Source organism: Paramormyrops kingsleyae, chromosome 6, assembly GCF_048594095.1.
Source record: "Paramormyrops kingsleyae isolate MSU_618 chromosome 6, PKINGS_0.4, whole genome shotgun sequence".
Taxonomy (NCBI): Eukaryota; Metazoa; Chordata; class Actinopteri; order Osteoglossiformes; family Mormyridae; genus Paramormyrops; species Paramormyrops kingsleyae.
Genome location: NC_132802.1, coordinates 34,164,348 through 34,189,556, shown reverse-complemented (window position 1 = coordinate 34,189,556; position 25,209 = coordinate 34,164,348). Strand labels below are relative to the sequence as shown.

Here is a 25,209-nt window from a genome sequence, read left to right as displayed (position 1 = left end):
CTCTTCTTTTCTAAACACATGCCAGTAACACGCAGAAGGACATAAAGGACCATCCTCCACCCTTCTCTGATATCAGCTATTTTATTATTTTACTTCTTGTAGTTATAACTTGGGTTTGGCCTCTTACAGTCTGGTATGTGTGTGGAGTGAGTACTGTTCAGAGCTGGGGGTGAACGGCTGTGTATTCCAGGCTCTTTATAGCCTTAGGTGCATGTTAACTGGCAGCTGATTGGTGGATAAAACACCAGATTAAGTGGCTTAATAACCAGTTCAGTGACTTACTAATCAGAAGATGAATCAACTGCTCTGAAATACAGTGGAAACTTTGGTGCTCTGGGGATTTGTTTTTGACCAACTCTGTTATAAGGTCACCGAAAAAGATCCGATTAGAAATCCACATTTTCACTTTCCCCTCCAACATTAACAACCACCTTCTGGCCCTGAGTCATCTACAGCCTTAGTACAGCCCAAACCTAGCTGCAACCGGCTCGGTTTGGTCGCGCTTTCAGCCCTTCTACATCAACACAGGCATGGCTGGGGTACAGCTCGCATGCTTTGCAATGGAAAACCATCAGTTTGCGGTACGGGTCTGGCACAGCTCGGTTCCTGGTGGTGCCACTTGCCTGCTGGCTGAATCTCACACTGCATCGCCCTCACCCCAGCCGTGACCCTAGTCCCAGCCACTGCCTAAGTTCCTGCTCCAGCCTGACGTGCCCAGCCAGACCTGAAAGATTACCCGATGAATTGTCCTGTCAGAGTCCCGGGAAGGGGCCCTGCTGCACCCCTAGGACAGAAAAGAACTCTGTCTCGCCTTCAGAAGCAGGCCGGCCATGCAAGTCAGATTTATGGTCCCTGCCTGAATGATGGAGAGCTCAGCACTGGACATCCTCTCCAGTTCGGCCAAGACTGTCTTAGTAACAAGTCTCACCCACCCCCCCCCACTTAACCCCCGGTCCACACTCAGATACAGCTCCAAAGACACAAAGAGAGGCTTCTGCTTTCGGCATGAAGCCCAGCTAAAATAAAACATAAAGATACTTTATGACATCATGAAATGAAGTATGAGCATTTCTTTTAACCAAACAAACTATTATAATCTCCAGGCAATTGGTTACACCATATCTTACTTTCAGGGTAAATAGGTTTCATAAAAAAAAATACCGAAATGAATGTGCAGCAAAGTATATTATTCATGTTTAACCAAGTGAGTGATCATTTCCCAAAGCACGCAAAATATGCCTGAGAAAATCGCTTCTAGGTCATGGGGCAAAATACTGAATTGCTTTTACAAATATTGCATGAAAATGGGCTCAGAGACATTATTGGCGTTGCGGGGCGGCCGTCTGTGTCATAAGCTGCCATAAACGACGGTGGTGAGACACAGCTGCTCCTTCGGTGTGTGTCGATATGAACCCATAAATCGTTGTGTCCTCAATGACAGATACTGCTGCATTAGCATGACTGGACTTGACTTCCCCTAGATCTCATTACTTCTACACTGTGGGCAGAAATACAGTCATGATCACTGGTTGCTTGGTGACAAGACCAATCTGGACGAATCTGACTTTGTCTGGGGTGTATTCGGCTGCAGGCCTGTTTTTATCTGTCCCTTTGGTTCCCTTCGTCCGTGATGGAAGGGAGCGCCTTGACATCGTGCCCCAGCTTTGGAACTCAGGCTTTGCCTGCGGTTTCAGGTGAAAGCATGAAAGCAGGAAAGGAAGAAGCTGAGAGCTCCTTCAGAAAGTGCTTGACATTGCCGGCCGTAGGCATTCATGGACGTGTTAAAGCAATCAGAGAGAGGTGAACCGGGCTCACTGGGCACCATGCAGGGTGTTGGCAGGTCAGGTCACGGTTAAGAAGAGGTTTTATTTTTTTAAGGTAGCTTTTTAGCTGAACAGCCATTCATTACTTTTTTCAAACTCTCGGTCCATTGCACCAAAAAATACCTCCCGCAACCTTGCATTGGCAACAGAAAAAAAGTTTATTGTTGCATTATTATTGTTTTCTGATTGATTTATTTGCCCAGTCGGATGCTGGGTCCGGCGTCTCAATTTTGTTTTGTTTTGAGCGTCTGTCTGTGAGAATGTAGCCGGTATAGCCCTGTGAAAACATCATTTGATCATTCGAATGCTAGCTTGCCGCCTCTTTACATTCTCAGGATGGCTTCTGCAGGTGGACACTCTCTCTGCAAACAGCCCTCTCTCTGGAGCTGTGGATGTTGACCCAGTGAGTTGCTTCTCACAGAGCCAGTCCAGTTGTTTTAAGTAACTGACCAATTGGCAGATGGCACACACACACACACACGCACAGAGCACAGTGAGGACAGCAGCGTTTGAGGCTCGTGATTCATGCCCGACCTCTATGTCCCTCACCCTCCTTTGTTTATTTATATGTACGCGGTACCGCTTGGCAAGCGTATGTGTGGTGGTGGTGGTGGGGGGGGGGAGCGGGGAGTGTTAAAGCCTGTCATGGCTACCTTACTACCCTTAACCTCCCGATCTAAACACCGTTCCCTTTGCTTATCTACCTCTGCCAGGTATTTTTCTTCCATATCAGCATTCTGTATGTCTTAAAACAGCACTGACCTTCTGAAACAAACAAAACAGCAACTGAACAATGGACTGGTGTCTGGCCATGTTGACATTTCGCCTTCTGAATGTTGGGGGGGTGGGGCAAACACAAATACAAGTCACTGGGCTCCTCTGCTAGATCAGGAGGCCACGCCCTCCTACACCTGATTGCTGGTGGGTGGAGACAGGTGGCCTCTGTGGGCACAAAGCCGCTGAGAGCTTTCCTGTCCAGCTCCCAGGCCCAATGGTGTGGGTGGGCTGCAGGGCCATTCAGAAAGCAGGTTGGTACTCTTTCCTTAAGTAAGGGGATGTCTTTCTGCAGGCAGACCAGTCTCCTTCTCCTTGTGTCTGTGCAATATTGTGCATATGCTTCTTGCTGCAAAACAAGACCTTGCATAATGACTATAATGGTTGTGTGAATTTTATTTGTATGGCTCCATCACTATTATAGCAGTTATTAGTTTTATTTGTTCTCTTACTACCTTACGTAAAGGTGAACTGTTTCTTGAATCATTTTTAAAGTTTCTTCTCTGTAAAAGTCTTATTTTAAAAACTTCTCCAGCAGCGCGCTCCTGGAACCTTCCAGAACAGGAGGCTTACGATGCTGTGTCTTCACTGCCGTCATATTGATTCGTCTGCCCTCTGTTTTGTAGGCTACTACTTTGAGATCCCATCCATCGGTGCCATCAGGATTAACACACAGGTCAGTGTCATCTATGGCTGGGGTCTGCTTTTTGCTTTTCAGACTGATCTTGGGGGGGCAGCCGTCAGTCACCTGCCCTGTGAGACGCTCTCCGCAATCCACAGAGACAACAGGGGCTAAAGGATTCATCCCTATGACTCTCCCTCTCCCTATAATACACATAGCTTTTTCTTGACAGTATCCTCTGACACGTGCTCTTACATGTGCGGTCTAAAACACCCCCGTGATATGCTATGGTATCTTCCAGCACTGTGTTCTTTCTTGGTGTTTTGTTGTATGGCATGTACCAAACACAATCAGAGCTAACTGTGGGGTTGCATAATTAGCCATTGTGAGGTAAAGCACAGTCCTCCACATCGAGTGTGTCCTGATTTCTCCGCAGCCACATAGGTAGAGGAGAGGAGAGTAGGCAAAAGAGAACCGGAAGGGAGCGGGCAGAACAAGCAGCTAATTAATTCAGCTCTCCCCTTTTCTCTCCACTGCTCTCTAATCACTTTTGAGCCTCTCTCTGTACTCTACAGGCCTCCCTGCAATTACCCAGCAGAGTGACTTTTGAAGAGCAGCTTAGAACACAGGTTACCTGGGGGGGGGGGGGGAGCAAGGGTGACATTGGCCAGATTTAACGGCCTCCCCCGTTCTCTCCCATCAGCGGCCCAGTTCTGCCAAAGCACGCACTGGAAACGGACCATTCACCTAGGCCTCCCGCCCTGGAACGTCCAGCAGGCACGGGGGCTCAAAGAGAGCACCCCCCATCTCTGGTCCAGGACTGTTCTGTACCTCCTGACAGGGGAGTCAATTAAATGTCAGTGTCCCTGCAAGCAGCAGGCAAGAGCGGAGGTTAATAAATCTCACCTGTTCCTTAGCTTTACCACGCTGCTGCCCAAGGGCCCCTCCGGCACATTGGCTCTATGTGTGTGTACTTGTGGGTATGACACGTAAGAATTGGGGGCAGGGAATAGCACTGATGGAGCTGGGGGGCACAGGCATGTTTCATTACCGGTCCGTGTTTCACTAAAGTGTCTCCCCCCCCCGAGTAACGAGCAGAGCCAGGCCTGTTTCACAAACTCTGTGACACTGCTGGTGAGTGGCATTACCCTCAGCCTGGCATAATTTGCCTGTGTTTTTTGCTCTGAGGGCTATGGACAGTGTCCCCAACACCTGACCTGATCAAATAGAGTGGCCCCTGGGGGCCTCGTGGTCGTTTTCTGCCAGCGTGTGCCAGCAAGCCGCTCTTGAGCCCTGCTGAAATACTCACGCACGTGTTCAGCTCCTAATACCACATGCCACTATGTGCGGGCGGCTGTCGCCTGGCTAATTTCGCTGGTAGGGATTAATCCTCTTTGGTGGCACAGTGCCTGTGGGATCTGGGGAGGGGGGGGATGGGGGCAGAGGCGTTAAGTGACCCGGCACATTATCCATCTCAGTTCTAGTCCCCCGCAGGTCGCTGCATTAGTAAGAGCCTGGGGTCCCCTTAAAGCTGCGAAGTACGTTACTCTGGCCATGTCTCGATCTCCTCCATTTCGGTATGCATGTCGCACTACTCAGCTCCAAGCAGCGGGCACTGCATCCATGTTCGTTAACACTTCAGGTTGTTTTTGCTAGCTTAGGATGCACCTTGAGAGTTATGGATGTGAGCTGGTAGATGGGTACAACACTGACACACTTGTTGAATGCGAAAGTGATTAATCATCTTTGTTGACACTAGGGGTGGCACGGTTCACAAAACCCACGGTTCGGTTTGTATCACGGTTTTAGGGTCACGGTTTTCGGTTCTGTACGGTTCTTGTTATTTTTTCTTTTAATCTTTAACACTCCAGAAATGTACTTCAGCATATGATATATAGCTTAATTATCCACAATTTAGGATACAGTATTAAAAAAGTTATATCATGTAATCATGCATAAACTGAATTTGACTTGACTTAGAGCACATTATTGGGACCATCTCTGAGGAAAGCTAGGTGAGATTTTGATACAGCAAGAGGAAAGACATTGATGATTTCAACATGCTTTTCATTTATTTGGCAAAAAAAGGAGAACGTGTATTGCCATCTACATGAATGTATGTGCCTTTTTAGCACACAAAGATTGCAATATTACAGAATATCTTGCATTTATCAAACTGGTCAGACACTGTGCAATAAACAGAATTTTTAGGAACATGGCAAATGTTCACATTGCAGCATGGAAGTAGGCTCACTGTTACAACGCTGACCGGGGAAGCAGAGGCGAGGAGACCTAGGATCGGGGGAATGCGGGGTTTAATGAGCAAAAGGAACACAGACGAGCGGTAAAGCAGAATTACAATATAATGACCGGACTGGAGAAAGAAACGGAAACGCGGACTAAATACAATGGAGTAATGATAAATTTGACAACAATCATGAACAGCTGGTAAACACGGGGAATCCACACAGGGTTAACGAGGGGGCGTGGCACACGGAAAGAGCGGACGATCGAGGCATGACACTCACTGGAGTGCTTTGTCACAGATAACTTAATTTTCTTTAACAAAGTGCCTAACCGCACATTAAATAAAGTCACACAACAAAGGCGCACAACAGTGTTCAGATGTTGTGCTATCGGTTGGCTGAAATTTAAACGTTTTCTTCAGAGACAGGGTGGTAACGCCGAAAACACGAGCTAAACGCAGCAAACGAAAGGCTACCGGAAATTACTTAGCTGGCTGAACTTTTACCGGAACTACGTCACACCGCTCTGTGCATATAGCCTATTCTTTCCGCGCGAAAGGGAAACACACTGAACCGTCGAACCGTGCGACGCATGCATGCTCCGAACCGAGACAAGCGAACCGAACGGTTCGGTTTTTTTTCATGAACCGTGCCATCCCTAGTTGACACACCACGATACACAACGAAATGTGTCCCTGCTTTTAAGCTGTGTGACCTAGCAATGGGCAGCTGCTACTTAGCGCCCGGGGAGCAGTGTGTGGGGGTGGTACCTTGCTCAGCGTACCTCACTGGTGCCTTGCTGGTCAGGGATTCGAACCAGCAACCTTCCAATCATACGTGTGCCCACAATTGGATCACCACTATTCTGTTGTGTTGAGGGTGTTGGGTGTTTGCAAGTGCTTTTTAAGTAAAGAGGTTGGGCCCCCTGGGCTGTGTTCATTTCGGTAAGACAGGAGAACAGGGCTCTAGGGCCACGCGGGCGGGGAATAGGAATGCTTAAGAGAAACTGTGGGAGAGGAGGCTCCTTCAGCAGACAGGAGGGCCACGGTGGTGATGTTCAGAGTGCGGGGGAAGTAGGGTGGGGGGGCTTAAGGAGCTGGAGAAGCACCAGGTTCAATCTGGTGAGTTCAACATGATTACAGGAGGATCTTGGGGGAGGCGACCAAAATGACAGGTTGTTAAAAAAAGACACATAAAACGTTACCGCCGCTTTATTGTGATGACTCTCCTGAGAAGTAGGGATTACGTGGAATGGAGAAGGAGCAGCGGTCGGAAGAGCAGGAGCTGCCGAATGGGCGTGGGAAGCAGCCAGGAGGGGCCGAGCAGGGACTCCCCTCTGAGAGTCGCTGCCATAACGGAGGCTTATTCCTCAGAGACTGATTGAGTTATGTGCAGGAAGGGCTGTTCTAAGTCCTGTACATCCTTTCTGCATCTCCTTAGCCCCCCCCCCAACTGCAATTTGAGAAGGGAGGGAGAGTGACAGGCTAATATGAAACCATTCAGTCCCCCGAATAGACTTTCAGCTGTTCTGTTAGTTGCCGCGTAATTATATTCTAATATCTGCCACTTATTTTAATGGATTTCCTGCAGCAGGTGCAGCTGCAGCGAGGGATTTGCACGCGCGCTGAAACGTGAGGCGCGCCGGCAGGCAGCCCAGCCATCCAGCTCATTTGTCATCCCTCGGCTCGTCACGTGACCTTCCGTCATTAGCCCGATCACTTTGCGTCGTGCCGCGTTACAGTTGTGTAGTGATTCGAATATCGTGAACTCTGCATCCGCTTATTAAATAATAAGCCAAGTGAAGTATGAACTGTGAGAATATAGTCAGTATGTACCAACGGGAAGTGTCTTGTACCAAGCGGGAGCGCTCGCTGGTGTAGTCGGAACCAGGTACCTGTGCTATGAGACCGTCTACCTGGCATTTCTATACCTGTCTGTGAGACTCCGTTCGCTCTGCGGCGTAAACATGCTCCCGCAAGCCGCACCTAGCTTTATCCAACTGAGTCTTAATCTGCTGCCAGGAGGAGCATAGTCATGGATAGCTTTGTGCTTGTTGTGACGGCTAGCGCTGTCACTACTAACATAATAATTTTAACTATGTGTCAGACATGCTGACAATTCAATGTTAGTGTTCCTTGTTAATACCAGTTGAATACTCTGTGACCGTGACACTGTACTCAAAATGCTGGTTGAAACAAAATTGTAGTCCAGATTTGTACTTTGTGGATCTGAGCTATCCACCTCTGCATTTATCCAAAGCATCTTATGGTACTAGGAAGGGTTACAGTCTACATATGCTTTTCTGGGATTAGAATCCACTACTTTTATACAGTTAGTGTGCACTGTACTTGTTGAGCTACAGAAGCTGCTCCAGTCTTGAAAAACAATGGATGTTTGCACTGGCTCTTGCTCCTGAGGCTGGACCCCCCATGCAATTTTTGTCATTTGAGAGAAGCATCTCCCCTAGTATGCAACAGAATCTTTAGCAAGCTAATCATAGAATGGGTTACACTTTTAAGCTGGCCACTTGTCTAGCTATGAATAAAATAGGTGATGTCAGGAGGAGTGATGTCAGATACGGTACACAGAAGCCCCGAAATGCAGCTTCCTTCTTGGGATTGGTTGACGGAGGGGAGCATGCCGGAGACCAGTATTAGGTGGAAAGCCCTAATCCCATAGAATTGGTTGAATGATAATCTTTTTTGCCTGAAAGAAAAAGTGGAATTGACACAAGAAAGAGGGCAGGAGAGCATTAAAACGAGCTGGAAACGTTTGGCCCTGCTTTCAAAAGCATAGGTGTCACTTTGAATTTGCTAGCGGTATATGTGTGTTTTTTTCACCACTCCACAGAGAAATCAGGTCAGAAATAAAGAAGTAGCAGATAAACATCTGTCTGTTCTTATAAGTCAGATACGGGCATCCGAGAGACACGGTTACGTGAATAGTCTGCGACTCCAGCGCAACACGCTTCATGTCAAGGGCGGGTGTAGGGAAGTCGCGAGTGGCTGCAAGTGGGTGGGGGGCAGATGTGATCACGCAGGATGTCACTGTAGCCGCTGCGTGTTCCGCGCTTGTATCTCAGCATACGCTTTTAATGCGCTGTTGTTAATGCTCCCCCCCCCCCCACCTCCAAATAATGATTGATAACGGTGATGCGCATCTCGTGGTATGTCCAGATCACACAGCCGCATTCTGTGACCACCCTGCCACACTTGCTGGAGTCTCCCAGTCCCTGATGAAACAGCAGGTATATGTCTCATATTTGGCCATGATAGTCGGCGCAGTTCTCGGTACATTAACTCCGGCTGCCCCTCCCCCCACCCTGACCCATTCTCCCATCCCAGGCTGACATCAAATCAAGTCGAGGAAATATCAGCTGTGGGGGGGAAAAAAAATATTGTCTATTGGGAATACTGCCATGAGTGTGTCTGTAATGCTGGATTGAGTCCGAAAGATGGGCAGCGAGAATCTGAATGCCCTTTCTCCGTCTGAATTACAGGGCGTTGGCATTGTTCAGAGGGCAGCCTGCCTGTAATGTGCAATAATCTGGAGACACTCACAGGAGTCATTTAATTACTGTGAGAATAATAGGGCAGTGTCATTGATTGAAACTCATGTGGTGGCCTGTGAAATTGTCTACAATGCTGCCTAAGTTGATATAGACCTATGTGTGTGGTCTGTGTGTGTGTGTCTGTGTCCGTCTTTTCTCAGGAATACCTTGATGTTCTGGGTCGTCCAATGGTGCTGGCAGGGAACCGGGCCAAGCAGGTGCAGTGGACCAACGTCTACCAGGATGCCTTGGTGAGACAGATTATCATCCACTTGTTATTTTCACTGAGAACTACAACCAGCACTGAGACTATAGACCTAGATCGTTAATACTGGAGGGACAGTAAAAGACAGCACTCATATCAGTACCCAGTGAAAATCCCCAGTGAGGTATGAGACAGTCAGTACACATTAGCAGGTGTGGAAAGGGCTCACTGTGCCGAGAACAGGGGAGAAATGTAAATCACAGGTGGGACAAGAGCGGCAGCAATTTAACAAGGCCTGTAACAAGGCATAAAAGCCTCATTGTGAAGGCCCGTGATCTGCTGTCTGCTAGCGTGAGACGGGGCCCTCACTTCCCCTTCAAGAGACACGCAGCATTACAGGATTAGGGGGAGAGGGGAAACAGGATTACGCGTTGTGGTAGGGCACACGGAAAAGCGGAACGGTGGAGCGTGGAGTTCATGCCAGGCTAGATTAGAGGGCGGAGTCTGGGGCCTCTTAGACAGGAGCATCACATTCTGTCCCTTCCCGCTTACTCTGAGCTACGCGCCCCATTTGAAAAATAATCAGGACTTTTCTTTTGATTACATATACGGAGAATATTTCTTTTAAGACTGCTTTTTAGTTTCAGACTCCAGCTACCATGGTAAACTTGCATCTGATATGAAACAGTAATGCCTCACACCTGAATCTGTGTGACCCTTGCAGGGCCTTGGCTTGGTCATCACCGGTACTATGCCCGTCTTCAACCTCACGGCGGATGGAACGTCTCAGGTACAGCCAGGCATCATGAGTACTGAAAAAGACACTGGGCCTTATTTGCAGGGGCACCTTTCAGTCCCGAAGCTGTCGACACAGAGCTACCCAAACAAGCCGGCTTATTTCGGGTTCATCACTTGTGAGGCAAACCTGCCCCCTAGTGGTAGGTGATGCCATGAGAATAAGAGCTGGGATTTTTTTTTGTCTTTTCCCAGCATTCTGTGGGACTGATTTTAGCAGATAGTATACATAAATATACTTATATATTTGTAAATTGTGGCTTATGCATTGTTAATTTATTGTCAGAATTACATTTTTTACTAAGAGAAAAAAGACAAAACATAAGCAAAAGAAATATTTGACAAATAGCATTTACAAAAAAGCCTTAAATGCAGTGCTTTCTGTTATATATATAAATACACATATATATGCCAGCAAATTCATAATTGTAAAACATTGGGTGACATTTGTGTGGGACTGGTGCTTGGGGTGGCAATGACACCATACCCTGCATACACACACACACACACACCAGTGCCTGCCTCCCAGCTCCACGACACAACGCAAGGCAAGCGTGACGCCCAAGGTTGCGGCGTGCAGCCGCAGGAAATGTCACCGTGTCGGCTGGGCAGCAGCAGCCAGTCGCCTTTCCATGGGGCTGCATGGCTGCTCTGTCTTTAGGCTCCCGGTGTTTCACGGTAAAGGTCAAACTGCATGTAAATAGAAATAGACTTTAGATTGAGATCATTTACAGCCTGAAAGCAGGTCCCGGGGGTGAGCAGGGGGGGCAACTCTTTGTCAAATGTGTTGCTTTTAGATAAATGTCCTAGCCCTGTCTAATGCATGCACACATGCGCGGTCACATGCACACGCATGGTATTGTGCGCGAGGCAGCTTTCAGGCATCTCTGTCCTCCTCAGAACCAGCTTATCCTCGGCGTGATGGGAGTGGACATTGCGCTCAACGAGATCAAGAGCCTGACGCCAAGATACAAAGTAGGTACCGTCGATCTGCTGACACTGCCGTGCATAGGCGCAGGTGCTGCTGTTCTTAAACACCGTGTGAAAATGCTTTCGGCAGATATGTGTCTCATCGATATAAATTGCTTTCACGGTGCTAACTGTGTGCCGTCCACAGCTTTTTAGTTTTAATGCTGGCCACTTAGAGACCAAGGTAATGATAGCGTGAACGTGAATCTGCAATGTGTCGCGTTTTGGGGAGGGGGGAAATCTGGGTGACGGTGACATCACCAAGGCAACAGAAGCTGTCAGCAATGATGGCTGGGTGCATCATTTCTGAGCTCACTGTGCAGGGCGCGCCACCGTGCACGCCGGCAAAGGGTCTGTAAATCACTCTCGTGAACCAGGAAGGTAGCTGACAGGGAGGCAGAACGAGGCAGCCTTCTGCAAGCATCACAAGCGGAGGGAAAGGCAGCTTCATAGTTTGCCTGTTTTTCATATCTGTTCCATACAGAGTACATCAGTAACAGGTAGTTTATGTTGTGCTGTCATTGTATCTATATATCTTACATTACCCAGTTCAGTCGTGGTGATTTCCTTATTTAAATTCCACAACTATTTTAACTTGGTTAAAGCTGACCTGAAACTGAGAGAAAGGTTTAAACTAGTGTTTCCCAACCCAGTCATCGGGGACCCCTGGACAGTCCACGTTTTTGCTCCCTCCCAGCTCTCAGCCAATAAGGAACACCGAATTCCTGGTACAGGTGTGCTGGGAGCTGAGAGGAAGCAAAAACGTCGACTGTCCAGAGTTCCCCGAAGACTGGGTTGGGAAATACTGGTTTAAATGGTGAGAATATAGTCAGCTCATCCAGCCTGAAGACATTTGGTTTGTTAATTGACATTTACTGGCTCCATTAGCTACGTAGCTAATTGGAAGCATATGTTCTCTTTTAAAACAAAAACCCTTGTCTGATTCCCCAACTGTGTCATGATTTATTAGTAGGCTGTCAAGTCAACGTCCACTTCTGTGATCATGTAGACGTCACTCCTCCAGAGTGTGCTGTAAGGCTCTCCAGGCATAACTATTCCCAAAAGTCCCTTTTGTATTTCACTATCATGCAATAGCCACTGGAAACCACTGTTTTGGACACAGGGAATCATTTCCCTCTTACATGCCAGCACAACTGCTCATAGGAGGTTTAGTCAGGTTTAGTCACCACACAGAACCAATCAGACTGTAGAGTGGGTAGGCCCAAGCAACTAGAGGAGGCAGGACCAAGACATCTGATTGGATGGTCCTGCCTCTTCTAGTTGCTCGGACGCACCTCCTCCACAATCTGATTGGTTATCTCTCTGAACCAATCATTTTGTTCTGCCCTCAGAACATTTTTGTGTAAGTAAAACTCCCATGAGCCTGTGAAAAGGGCCCAGCCACACACAGTGGGTGCTGATGTTCTGGGGCAGCCCGAATGGGTGGTTTTCTTGCTCATTGTCAGTCAGGTGATTTTTCACATGGCAGCTCAGTCAGGCAGACATTGGAAACACCTTCTGACAGCATTGCAGTGATGAGGACAGGCCCTTTGTGCACCTTTCCTGCACTTGCAGCAGTCGCATGTTTGGAGTATTTCCTGAGGGAAATATTGCATGGTACCGATTAAAGGGACAAGGACACCAGCGAATATGAATGATTGCCTAACTGTCACGCACAGTTGATTAGCATTTACATCACAGTCATGTGGTTTTTTTGTTGAAGAATGCAAACATAATTTTACCTTAATACTAATTTTATTTTTACTTTGACTGTACCTGGGACAGAGATGGCGGATATCCTGTTTGATATCTGCCACCGTTTGGCCTAATCTCTGTTTCTCTCCCAACAGCTGGGGGCTAATGGCTACACCTTTGCCATTGATCCGAATGGCTACGTGCTTCTGCATCCGAACTTGCAGCCCAAGGTGAGCATGTGTGGATGAGACAGAAGCTTTGTGACGCTCGCCGGTGATGATGCACGCTGCTGTGTGCCTGGACGTGCAAACTGCAGTGGTGTCTTGGTGTCAGGTGATCCCACCTGCAGCACTTACTAAATGCCCCTCTCACTGTAAAAGGCTTTTAGTAATTAAGCAATTAAGCAAAATGTAAATCATTAGTGATCTTTCTAGACTCATACCCCGAATGTCTTCTGCATGAAAGTAAAATCGCCTGATATGAATGTAATATGTGAATATATGGAAAAATAGGTGCATAGACTGCAGTGAATCAGTTTGGAGAAGAGAAGCTACACGTTCTTTTATGATGGAGACCCTTTGTGGTAAGAAACCTCTCTGCAGGTTTATCAGAGGTCTGTCATGGTAAATTGGGAAATGCCTTCAACTCACTGGCTGGGCAGTCAGAGCCAATTTGAACCATTCATCACAGCAGGAACATGAGGAAGTGTGTGTGTGTGTGGGGGGGGGGGTGTGGTCATATGGCTGGGGCTCACATACAATACAAATTTCCTAGGACAGTTTTGTTTGCTTGAAGTGTAATGGAAAAGTTACAAAACATGGTTAGGGAAATACAGTGCAATTACTAGGGGTCAAATCAGCTATACTCCTGGAACTGCTAGATGTTGATGGTGATGATGATTACCATAATAATAAAAAAAATAATAATAATAATAATAATAATTCTTGTTGTGAAAGCAACCCCCCCCCCCATCATCTTGCACAGATATGCCAGGTGATGCTGTTTCTACGGTGTTTCTAAGGTCTCGAGCATTTATGCCATACAGACTCTTTTTTTGAGTTTAATACTGACAATGTGTATGAACCATTCAATTAAACAAAAACATTGGTTCTTCTGCAAATTATACAGTTTACATAGTCTGTCACCAGTGCTTGCAGGTGCATCGCTACCTGCGGTAATTCTGTTAATAGAATTATTAAGATAAGTAAGTGTGGATAAATTACTGTTTTTGTTGATTCAGCTGGTGATTGTGACATAATGACAAATGGAACTTATATTTTGAAATTTTGCTATTCAGTAAAGGTAAAATTGTACAGCCACCAAGACCTGATTGTGGCTCGTGATGTACCAAATAAAGATTGCTTTCCTGTTGCATAAAATGATAATTATACAAAACAATTATGTTCAGCCTTGACCATCAAGGTACTTTGGTACTTTGACATTTTTTCATGCATTTTTTTTAATCTCTTTATAGTTTGCCAGTTGGAGCGGGTTTCACTCGATTACCTGTTCTTTGTCAGTTTCACATTCACTCATCCTCCCTCTCTCCCCAGATCATTAATTTCAGAGAGCCCGTCACTCTGGACTTCCTGGATGCAGAACTGGAGGACAGCAATAAGGAAGAAGTGAGATTTTTACTAATATAAGTAACATGGCTTATAGGCCTTTTTTCCCAGCTGTAGTTTATTTTTCAAATAAATATCATTCCTGCATTTGTACAGATTAAACAATTAAAATGTTACGCAAGTTGTCCATCAGTTCAAAAAATTATCACAAACTGTCTCTAATGCAATAATCTATGTCAAAACTGCCCTTTTACATTGATAGTTTTCTCACCATTTTAGGGGCTTGGGGCAATTTGGCATATGAGGCACTCTCAGTGTGACATAATGCCTTTATATTTATAGTATATTATTGCAAACATTCCCAACCAATTGTGCTATAAATACTGGATGTGGAAACTGCACTGGTATCTGCGGAGCTCAGTTTCATCTCAAACAATAGCTTAGTTAGGTTAGTTCATTAGGAGCTCATTCCATTACAATGACCCAATGAGTCTGACTCCAGGAGTGCAGAAAGTTAAATTCATACTCAGTTTCCCCTTTTTATTGCATGATGTGTTATTTCAGACATGACAGAAAAAGGTGGTAATTATGGTCATCCAACAAATATAGAAATTAGCGTTCTAATATTTTTCTTCCCTGTGCTGTTTTCCACAGATCCGGCGGAAAATGATTGATGGCAAACCAGGACAGAAAAGAATCAAAACGCTCATTAAGTCGGTTGATGAGGCAAGTCGGCCCTAAACATGTAGTGCAGGCTTTCTGGCACCCCCTGCAGGGCTATGCTGCTCACTACAAGGCCTTCTCTTATCCCCCCCCCCCAGCCCATAATCAGGCTTCCAGCACAGCTCAGTTGGGTCTGAGCAGTTTTCCAGTCTGCTGAGCATCTTCGCTGCTTGCAAAGTTCCGTAGGGCAAGTGCCTTTAGTCTAGGTGCAACAGTGTCTTGGTCACCAGGGCAGAACTAAATAACAAATCATAAGTGTGGGGTTAAAACCAGATGAGAATATGATAAACTTCAAAATTGCTGTGAATGTGAGTCATGCACAGCAGTTACATGAATGCTTCACCTTGCTGTTTGTTCCGCATGCAATCCCCCTCGTTTGTATACCTCAGAGGTACCTTGATGAAGCAATGCGCTCATATACCTGGACTCCCGTCAACGGTACAGACTACAGGTAAGTAAGGCAGAGGCCACAACGGTGTTCTAGTGCCTTATATGCGTGCTGGTGCAGTGTTTAGCACTGTTTGCTCACACGTCTGGGACCAGGGTTCGAGCTTTCGCCATGGCTCCATGTGTGTGGAGTTTGCATGTTCTCCCCGTGTCATCACTGAGTATCTTCTGGGTACTCCGGTTTCCCCCCAGTCGAAAACGTTCCCAAATTGCCCGTAGGTGTGCATGTGTGAGTGACTGGTGTGTGAGTGACTGGTGTGTGAGTGACTGGTGTGTGAGTGTGCCCTGCGATGGGTTGGTACCCCATCTGATGTTGTTCCCTGCTTTGTGCCTGTACCTTTTGAGTCCCCTGTGACCCTGCACAGGACAAGCGGGTACAGAAGATGCATGATAAAGTAAATAACGCAGATGAATAGTGTGATTTCACTTCTGCTTATTGTGTGTTACACTATTGTATGTCTCCCTTTTCCCTCATTGTTCACTATTAACAGTTTGTATACTGTGCTCATAACAGATATGCTGATTTCTAAAATGGCAAAAAAAAATGGCTGCTGTGTAAAGACTTGTATTGTTTAGCTGATTTTTTTTTTTTTTCCTGGCTTTTCTAACTCTCTCCCCCTGCTCCGTGGTTCACCCCACCCCCCTGCAGTCTGGGTTTGGTACTGCCCATCTACAGTGAATACCACATACAAGCCAATCTGAGCGACCAGATACTTCAGGTTCAGTGTAAGTACCCACAGACCCTCACAGTTCCCTCCCTTTCTCCCCTTGACTTCCCTGGACCCTCTGATCCTGTCTTTCTCCTCTGCCACCCAGTTATTCGAGATCCCCCCCCCCCCCCCCCAACAAGATACCACTAGGGTTCAAGCCCGTCAGCGAGGACGATGGGATGAATTCTTAGGTCATATCTTTCGGGAAAAAAATGCCACTATGTCGTAACGCCCACTCCCCCGTCTCCATGCTGTGCTATTCTGTGGCGACGTTTTTCTTCACATGGTTGAAGAAAAATCACTAGACAAATGAAAGGTGAAAGCTGGTGTAGACCATCGCGGAGTCGACCATCTTGTCAGAAAATAATGGTTACTGTGTGCTGTTATTTTTTTGTCAAATGCTCTCGCCTCTTTGCCACCATCCAATGATTCTGAAGCAGCCGTGTTGAAAGTTAGCGCCTAGCACTGTGAAAACTCGCATGCTTTTCACTTTTTTCCTGTGTTGTGGTTTCTCCTTTCTGTTATTTTGCCAGGTATTTAATTTTGTAAAGTTGTTTTATCCGTTTGAATTGCTTGACTTGCTTTGTTGTCCTCCGCTTTGGAATCATTCAGTGAAAAGGCCTCTCTCTCTCTTTCTCTCTTTCTACCTCTTTCTTTCTATCTCATCCACCCTCTATCTCCTTTGTAGCCCAGCTCTTGTTTTGCTTGGTAATTGAGTTATAAAAATGTATTTTGGGCCTGAAAAGGGGATGCCTTTTCTCTTTCTCTTTCTTAATCCTCTGGTCTTTTGACTCCCTTCGGCACATCTTTTTGCCTATTGCAACGACAGGTTTGCAACAGAAGCATCGCCACTTCATTCAGTCAGTTTTGCTTTACGGTGACTCCTCTACAGTGTTACTGTTGTTGTCCATTGATTATCGTTTCTTTCTCTTGATATTATTTTATCTGCCAATGTTTTTTTTTTTGTTTATTTGTTTAATGTTCTTCTTCTTTGCAAGAAGTTGTTAATCTTTTCTATTTGTGTTGTTTGCTTTCGGTTTCCTTATGACTGAATTGGTTTCTTTCTTTTAAGAAAACAATATTTTTATTCAAATAGTAATTGAATAAAATATTGTCTGTGACCCCCCCTTCCCACCCAATCCCCTGTTTCTTTTCTTGCTCACTTCTTCTCTGACGGATCCACACAGTGCAATACTACTATACCAAGGGCAAGTATATTCAACATTGGTCCACTTACCCTACACCTGCTCCCCACGCCTCCCACCTGCTCCCGTGTTCGACACCTCCTCAGTCAGCCTCCCACCCCTCTGCTCCCCTCCCTCCCTCCTTCCTTCTCTCCCTCACCGTTTCCAGCCTGCTTGCCTTCGTTCCTGCCCGTCTTGCCTAACCCCCCCACCCCTAACCCTCCACACCTCCCCGTCCTTGCTGACCCCCAGCCTCCTCTTCTGCACACTCCACCCACCCACCCACCTGCTCAAGGCCCCCTGTCCTGTTTCTCTCGCAGCACCTTTTCCCTCTCCCCCCTTCTCCAGCCCCGGCCACTGCACCGGCACTGAAATTTTCTCACACTGTCTCAGGAGGAAAGAAAAAATCGGATCTTCTTTTAAACTAGAAAAGCGTTGTCCGTTTCCCTCGGTATTACAGCTTGTCCTCTTTTGTTTTGTCCCTCTTCTGTCCCTCTGTTTCCCCCCTACCTCTCTTCCTCTGTTAACAGCTCTAATCTGGTAATGTCTTGCGTGTCACTCCTGTAACCTTTCACCCCGTGTCTATCTCTGTCTCTCTGCTTCCCTTTCTGATATGTAAACTCCTCATTCTCCACTCTTCCCAAACCTCTTGTTACAAAAAGAAAGAACTCTGTTACAGTAGCTTGCCTGCCCCACCGGTACTCAGGACAGTAGGAACCCTTACATTCTCTCTTAGCACAGTGAGGTCTCGCTGTTCCACTGGACCTGTTTCTGCCACGTTAGCCTCTCTCTGCCTTTTACATTTTTGACGTGCTACATTTATTCACTATATCGCTGTTGCATACTATGACCCCATGACCTTGTGGACTTAAGGATCAGTCTGTTCAGTGCAATGCCATTGAATATCTTCTCCGCATTCTTCACCTTTTCCCCTTGGGTGCCAATCAAACTCCTACAGAATAAGAGTCTAAGATATAGAGGTTGTATTCTTAAATGCCTTTGAAACTGAAATTATCCAATGTAAATCAGGGTTCCAAGAATATACACTACATTTACAAATATACAATATATGTAAATATAAATCTACAAATATATTTACAAATATTCATAATTTATATTATTGTAAAACAGTATTGTAAAATGCTAGCAAAACAGTCCAACACGCTTGAAATAAATCAGACTAAATGAAGATATAATAGAGCTGTGATAGAGGTAAGCACCACATTTTAATCAAAACAGACCAGGAGTCTGATTTTAATAACTAAAGTCTGTATGTCTCTCTGTCTTAATCTGCACTCATAAAAGTAACACCCTTGTTCCCCTTTTAATGGACAAACTCAATTGTCCCCTGTTTAAAATATTTAGATTAACACGTTAAATCTTAAAAAAAATGTATTTTATGTTCATGGGAAAAAAACATAAATTTTCAACAAGGACAACTGTTTGAAAAACAGACTGTAGACGAAAATTTCCGTACAGTTTATTTACAGTCAAGAGAGTAGCACAGATAGAGAGATTGCAAACAGAGTGGAAAGACTGCAGGCCAGTTCAGGGGAAATGGCTCCACATGCTTGTGCTGGATTCAGAGTTACTGCTGCCATTTTGTGAAGGGGCGTCTGGCGACGCGCGTATCCAATTGTATGCCTTCCTCCTGTAACCCCTGTCTCCATTGGCTTATCCCTAGCCCTATCCCAGTGCAGCTGTCACCCCTCAGACTGGCAGAATTTGCCCTCTCTCCTCCCATCCAAGATATAGAGGCATGCAGTGCATTGTGGGTGGAAAACTACCTGGGCACCATTTGAAAGTGTGGACTAAGATTAATTATAGATTTATATACATTTGTTTTCCATATTGCCATAAGGACATAGTCTTATCTTTCAAACATATTATTGGCTCTTCAGATCGAAGTTTTAGTTAATTGCCCTTTGGGAACATTGATTGTCACATCGGCTGTACTTTTTGATATATGAAGCTTTTGAGTTCAACACAATCCAGACATTCTCCATTACAAGCACTATAAAAAACAAATCCTGCATTGTTGCATCAAAACCAAAACATTTACTACTCATTTGTATGTGTATGGCAATGTATAGAAACAGTTGCCCCAAAACCAGCCCTTCACAATGCCTTGCATCGGCCTCTACTTTTGTAAATGAGCTTCTGGGCAAGTCTTTCAGCTGCAAGTCTGTGGGATGACCAACTTCATGAGGACCTTGCGCCACCCTCTTCCCTTGCACTAGTTGGCCATGTTGATGCCTGAAGAATAAATGCACACTTTTGAGAAATGTGTCGAAGAACTCACTTCCAGCCCTGTGATGCCGGAGAAGTCAGTTCTCCCTCACCTCAATGTGCAGCAGCTCGCAATTTTCAAAGCATCCATAATCGGTGGATTTTGCAAAAACGAAGGAGAACTTTTGAAATTATGATGCACATTCGTTAAAATTTGGAAATTTCATAGGCAACATATTGGCTAACAACAGTCTGCCCTCCATAAATCCTTAATGTTAATCTGGTAACCCTCACGTTTGCGTCGTCAGTCTTCTCCTGAAGAAACGCAGATATCACCCAGCCTGAGCTCCCTAATCTTCAGCCCGGCTTGCAGCGCTTCCCAGATAATGTTCCCTTTCTATTGCAGATTTTGAGTCTCTGCTGCCAAACAGTTTTGAGTCCGAGGGACATGTATTCATTGCTCCCAGGTAGCTGTGTGTGAATGCTTGCTTTCTTCCCATTTGTGCATCCTTCCCAGTTTGTTTTCATCACTGGTTTGGGTTTTGACGATCCACTGTCACAGCAGACCAGCCTGCATCCCCTGTTTTATTGCTTCTCTCTCACCCTGCCCCTCTTTTGCTCTGTGTCACTCGCGGTGTCTTCTTACCCCCCCCCGCCCATACCACAAAGACCACCACCCCCTCCCCACCTGTTTATCAACCCATTTCGGCCTCGCTCATTTCATTCCAGGTTCGGCGAGTTCGTCTGTTTCTCATTTCTTGTTCTCCATTATTTCGCCGTTATCCATTGTGGTTGTTGCTGCATTTGGTTTCCATTAAACGGTTTCTCTCGTTACGCTATGTCAGTGTACCCAGAGGAGTGTGACAGTACTTATGCCCATCATACATTTTGAAAAATGCCTAAATCTCCAATAACAACGTATTGGACAGTAATGAACATTTTGGATTATTTTCCACCCTTGCCCCTTTCCTTGTGTCCCTAAATTACACCACCCGACTTCTGCTCCCCACCCTTCCACTTGTCCCCCCACACCTTCGGCCTAAACTTTAGTGGTATTGCATGACCCTTAGCATGATGTGCTGAAAGGGCTCCCCTGGAGCACACGGCATGATGGTGACATGAGTTTCAGAGGGCGTGCACATGTATACATATTGCCCTGGCGTTGATTGGAGTGCAAGGGAGTTTGGTCAATGCATGCATGCCTCCAGAAACCACACTCCACTGCATCCACACAAATTCCAAGAATGTTCTCTGCTCCTTAGAAAAAACAATCAAGTGAGTATGTGTCGGCATTCATTCCAGTCATTTGGTCAGCACAAAGGCTCAGACCTATGTCCAACATCTCGCTTTGACGGTCTTGCTACTGCGAGCATGTACAATATTCCAATGCTCCTCTGACCTCCATGCATGTTCCTGGGAGACAGAGAGAAGCATGCTGTGAATATGTCTGAGAGGTAGCCTGTGGGTGTCTATGAGGGTGTGTGTGGAGGGGCATGTTCCTTCTGTTGTGGCATGATACCCTGCATAAGGGTAATATGATGCTCTCACAATGACATTGTGTGGAGCCAGTGAGGTGTGACGCAAACATGAGTTTTCTCTTTGTCTCTTTTCTTGGGGAAAAAAAATCTATGAAAACTCTTCCCAGGGAATATTGCAAGGATTTGAAGCTTTCTGGCAACAATACTGAGTTCCTGCTGAACTTCATTGCCCTCATGGAGAAAGTCACCCCTGACTCCAAGCAGTGTGAGTACCTCTCCGTATATCGTCTTTGACAACTTGGTGACCCACCGATTGACACTCTTTTTAGCATCACAAAAGCCCAAGTGAAACTGGGAGAAGCTCACAGCAGGCCTGTGCTGACACAGGGTTCACCCTTTCCCCAAACAGGTGATAAATTCCTCCTGCACAATCTCATCCTCGACACTGGCATAATCCGACAGCTGGTGGACAAGGTTTGGAAGACCAAGGATCTCAATACGTGAGTGTCAATGCAGGCGCATCTGCATTAAATTACGTTTCGTTACTTAAAAACCACAGACACACACAGGTTTGTAATGACTCTCCATTCATTTCTGTGGGGAAAATCCCAACATGACGACCTTAACCCCTACCCAGCCCTAACCTTAACCATAAGTAACCAAACAAAATACAAGACTTTTGGCATTTATACTTTTTTGATTGCACTCATAGATGTGTTTTATAAAATTGAGATTATCCAAATGGGGACTGGAAAAATGTCCCCAAAAGTAAGGAAGTCTCAGGTTTTGCCACACTTTGGGGAGGTTTTGGTCCCCAAATATGATTTATGCAAACCTCTCCCCTCCCCCCGCACACACACACACACACACGTATTTGAACTGCTGATTTGCTCATCTCGTCTTATTGAGTGTTCCTGTGACACAGCTATGGCTTCCTGGCATTGTTTGCTGCCACAGACGGAGGGATCACAAGGGTCTTCCCCAACAAGTAAGTTGTGAGGGCGCCCCCTAGGTCTGCCTAGCAACCCCGCCACATACACTGCCACCCCAGATCTAACGGGTGTGTCATGCATTGTGTCTTCACAGCAGGATCCATTGTGCACTTAGCTGTAAACTTTTGTGTAACTTTTTATCAGGTGATCATGTTCTGGGTTTTGCAGTGTTGCTGGATTTATGTCGTACATGTCTGTGCATATTTGTGTTTGAATGTAACTGTTTCTCAGGGCCTCTGAAACGTGGGAAGAGGACCCAGAGCCCTTTAATGCTAGCTACTATCGCCGCAGCTTGGACAATCGGGGCTATATCTTCAGAGCTCCTTACAGGACCTGTAAGTATGGTTTCGTCATTCAGATACATTTTAATATCAAGGTCGTTGGGTAAATTCGTTGGGTAAATTTGACCATTGGGCGTTTGAACAAAGCCCTGAACCTGAAGGGCCTTCTGACCCTGCTCTGACCCTCAAAATGTACATTACTTTGGTTAAAAGTATTTACTAGAGGCGGAGCTATAGGCAGGGTGTGGGCGGGGCCAGTGCGCCTGGGCCCGGGCCCTCCCCAGGATCGTGGAGGGCCCTCCCCCCAGCCAAAAGAGGACCCTCCCATAATTTCTTGAGAGCTCTTGACAGTTAGAACACAATACTTATATTTTAACTGTGACTTACGATTTTTTATATCTGTCATTTTTTGTATACATTCTTATTATGGTGGGTGTATGGTGTAATTTTTAGAAAAAGAAATCTGTAAAATTCCTAAAACAAACTTGAAATATAATACATAGTAATGTTTTGAAGTCAAACTAAGCTGTTCCTTTTGTATTTAATGGTTTTCCGTTTGAGGAATTTTCAAAAGACTACAATGCATTATGGGTAGGATCTAAAGGCTGCCAAACTTCCTCGTCCATCTAGCCCGATTTTATGTCGTGGGCCTTTTAATTTGTTTGCTTGCAATTTCGCCAGGTAGGCTACCTTCCTTAAACTGGGTTTTGTTAGACTACATACTTCGGAATGTTTTATTGTAGTCTTTGTAAATATGTATATATTTAGCCTAACCAAGCCACTTAAGGGAGCAAGCCAGCTCAACTAGGTGCCGGTCCCAAGCCCAGATTAATGGGGAGGGTTGGCGTCAAGAAATAAAGAGACTGCATCACTGATGTCAAAATGTGGGAAATATGTGGTTGTATAAATAAATGTGTTAAAGTAGGCATGGACGCATTATGAGAATGAGAAAGATGGTGCATGCACACTAATTAACCTATAACCTATTCACTTAGACAATACACTGTAATTTTTGCAACAGAAATGCATGAGATGGGCAGGCAGCTGGAGGTGGAATTTTTGTCCTTGGTAAAACTCTGACGGTCTCTACACTGGTAACAACGTTGTTTTCTAGGCATAGCCAAACAAATCTCCTCCTGTCTGAAAAGGCGTAGAAAACGCAATTTAGCCACTAAAGCTTTACAGTTTTTGTGAGGGACAGTCGAATTCTATCGTTAAGTTTTTTGTGTTCTTGCACCCACACTTTAAAACTCGTTTCAGCGCCGCCACATATACGTATGCATGCATGCATGCGTGTGTGTGTGTGTGTGTGTGTGTGTGTGTGTGCGCGGGAGAGGGAGGGGAGGGGGGACCCGATCGGTGATTTGCCCTGGGGCTGTGTGTGCTGTTGTTCCACCACTGGTATGTACTAAATAAGTAACAATGTAACAACAACGTATCCACTCCTGTTTATTTGTAGCTAGCGACGATTTTTTTAATCCCGAGAATGACACCATTGGCATCCTGGTCAGCACTGCGGTGGAGTTCAGCATAAGCGGAAGGACGATAAAACCAGCAGGTAGGGAGGGGTGCTGGTTTGCTTCTTAACACTCCCTCGAGTGAGAGAGAACCACTTGCTTCATGTAGAGTAATTGGGTGATGAAAGGGAATAAGGTGTAACTTTATACCACTGAGACTTAACATAAGACAGAATACCTTAATAGCTGGTTTCATTCATTGTTGCTTGTTGCAATCTTTTAATTGGCCAGTGGTGGGTGTGAAACTGGACCTAGAGGCCTGGGTGGACAAGTTCAAGATCCTGGCCAGCAATCAGTCAGACAGTCGGCAGGTATCACACAAGGTACTAAATGTCACTGTTCTTTCTTTCTTTTCATCTGCCTTGTTCACTATAGCTTTCACATTTTCACACTAGCACTTAAGCCAGCAAAGAGATGCACAGACAGTCACTCAAAACAAATAAACATAATTTTGCATACCAACATCTAGTCAGCAGAGGTGTAAAGAGTACCTGAAAACCATACTTGAGTAAGAGTACAGATACCTTACTGTATAAATTACTCCATTACAAGTTACAAGTCACCAATTCCAATAAGACTTGAGTAAAAGTCGTAAAGTATCCAATTTTAAAAGAACTTAAGTATTTTACTCGTACTGAATGTAGGCTCAAAGAATACCAAGAAATGTGGAAAACAAGGAACTATTTATTTATGAGGCTTTATTTCCTAATATAGACTTTAAATTGAACACCTCAATGTTTCAAAATGGCAGAAGAAGAAAATAGAACAAAAAGTCAGTCTCAGTCAAACTCAAATGATCAAAAAAAAGGTAAAACAATAAAAAAAACTAATAAAAAAACAAATTCAGAGCTGATTTTAATGGTGTTTTAAGGGCAATTCTTAAGGGCAATTCTTAAGGGCATTTCAAGCAAAAATGAGCACTCATAGTAATAAAATAATGACTTGAATTACACCATGATAATTATCAATATCGTTTGATATGATCATGATAAAAATATTTTTGCTATATCGCACAGCCTTAATGGATGCTACCACATTGGCTTTGCTAACTAGCTAATAACTAGTAACCCATAGGAAGCAAGCTGAACAGTCGTTTGAGCAGACAGTAATATCTGATGACGCACAAAGTCTTTAAGTGTCAAGTCTTGTTAACTACATGGAAGCTATATTATCAGCAAGAAGGTCTTTACCTAGTTACCATAGTTTTGGTAGTGAGTCGGCTAGATAGTCAGCTAACTGATGGAAACGTTTAACCAGCAGCAAAACAACCACAAACAACCATGCGGGTCCCACAGTAAAATCTTTGTGCAGTAATTGACAGTCAATAGTGTGTCTAGCAGAAACATTAACAAACAAAATAATAAATAATAGATAGCACTGTTATTACACTGGGACACTAAAGAT

The 25,209-nt window shown here is 45.3% G+C and overlaps 1 protein-coding gene across 3 annotated transcripts in view; it reads left to right on the top strand.

The window, feature by feature from the left end:
• cacna2d2a (calcium channel, voltage-dependent, alpha 2/delta subunit 2a) overlaps positions 1 to 25,209 on the top strand; it is a 261,328-nt gene that overhangs the window by 225,173 nt on the left and 10,946 nt on the right. For 2 of the 3 annotated variants that reach the window (XM_023821052.2, XM_023821051.2), the window contains 17 exons: positions 3,224 to 3,273; positions 9,177 to 9,266; positions 9,945 to 10,010; positions 10,916 to 10,990; positions 12,835 to 12,909; positions 14,233 to 14,304; positions 14,899 to 14,970; positions 15,357 to 15,418; positions 16,064 to 16,140; positions 17,312 to 17,332; positions 19,944 to 20,004; positions 21,183 to 21,280; positions 21,425 to 21,515; positions 21,941 to 22,003; positions 22,239 to 22,342; positions 23,748 to 23,846; positions 24,037 to 24,128. In XM_023821052.2, coding sequence (XP_023676820.1) covers positions 3,224 to 3,273; positions 9,177 to 9,266; positions 9,945 to 10,010; positions 10,916 to 10,990; positions 12,835 to 12,909; positions 14,233 to 14,304; positions 14,899 to 14,970; positions 15,357 to 15,418; positions 16,064 to 16,140; positions 17,312 to 17,332; positions 19,944 to 20,004; positions 21,183 to 21,280; positions 21,425 to 21,515; positions 21,941 to 22,003; positions 22,239 to 22,342; positions 23,748 to 23,846; positions 24,037 to 24,128 — 1,268 coding nt within the window. The remainder of the gene's footprint in view (positions 1 to 3,223; positions 3,274 to 9,176; positions 9,267 to 9,944; positions 10,011 to 10,915; positions 10,991 to 12,834; positions 12,910 to 14,232; positions 14,305 to 14,898; positions 14,971 to 15,356; positions 15,419 to 16,063; positions 16,141 to 17,311; positions 17,333 to 19,943; positions 20,005 to 21,182; positions 21,281 to 21,424; positions 21,516 to 21,940; positions 22,004 to 22,238; positions 22,343 to 23,747; positions 23,847 to 24,036; positions 24,129 to 25,209) is intronic. The other variant, XM_023821053.2, reaches the window with a different exon arrangement.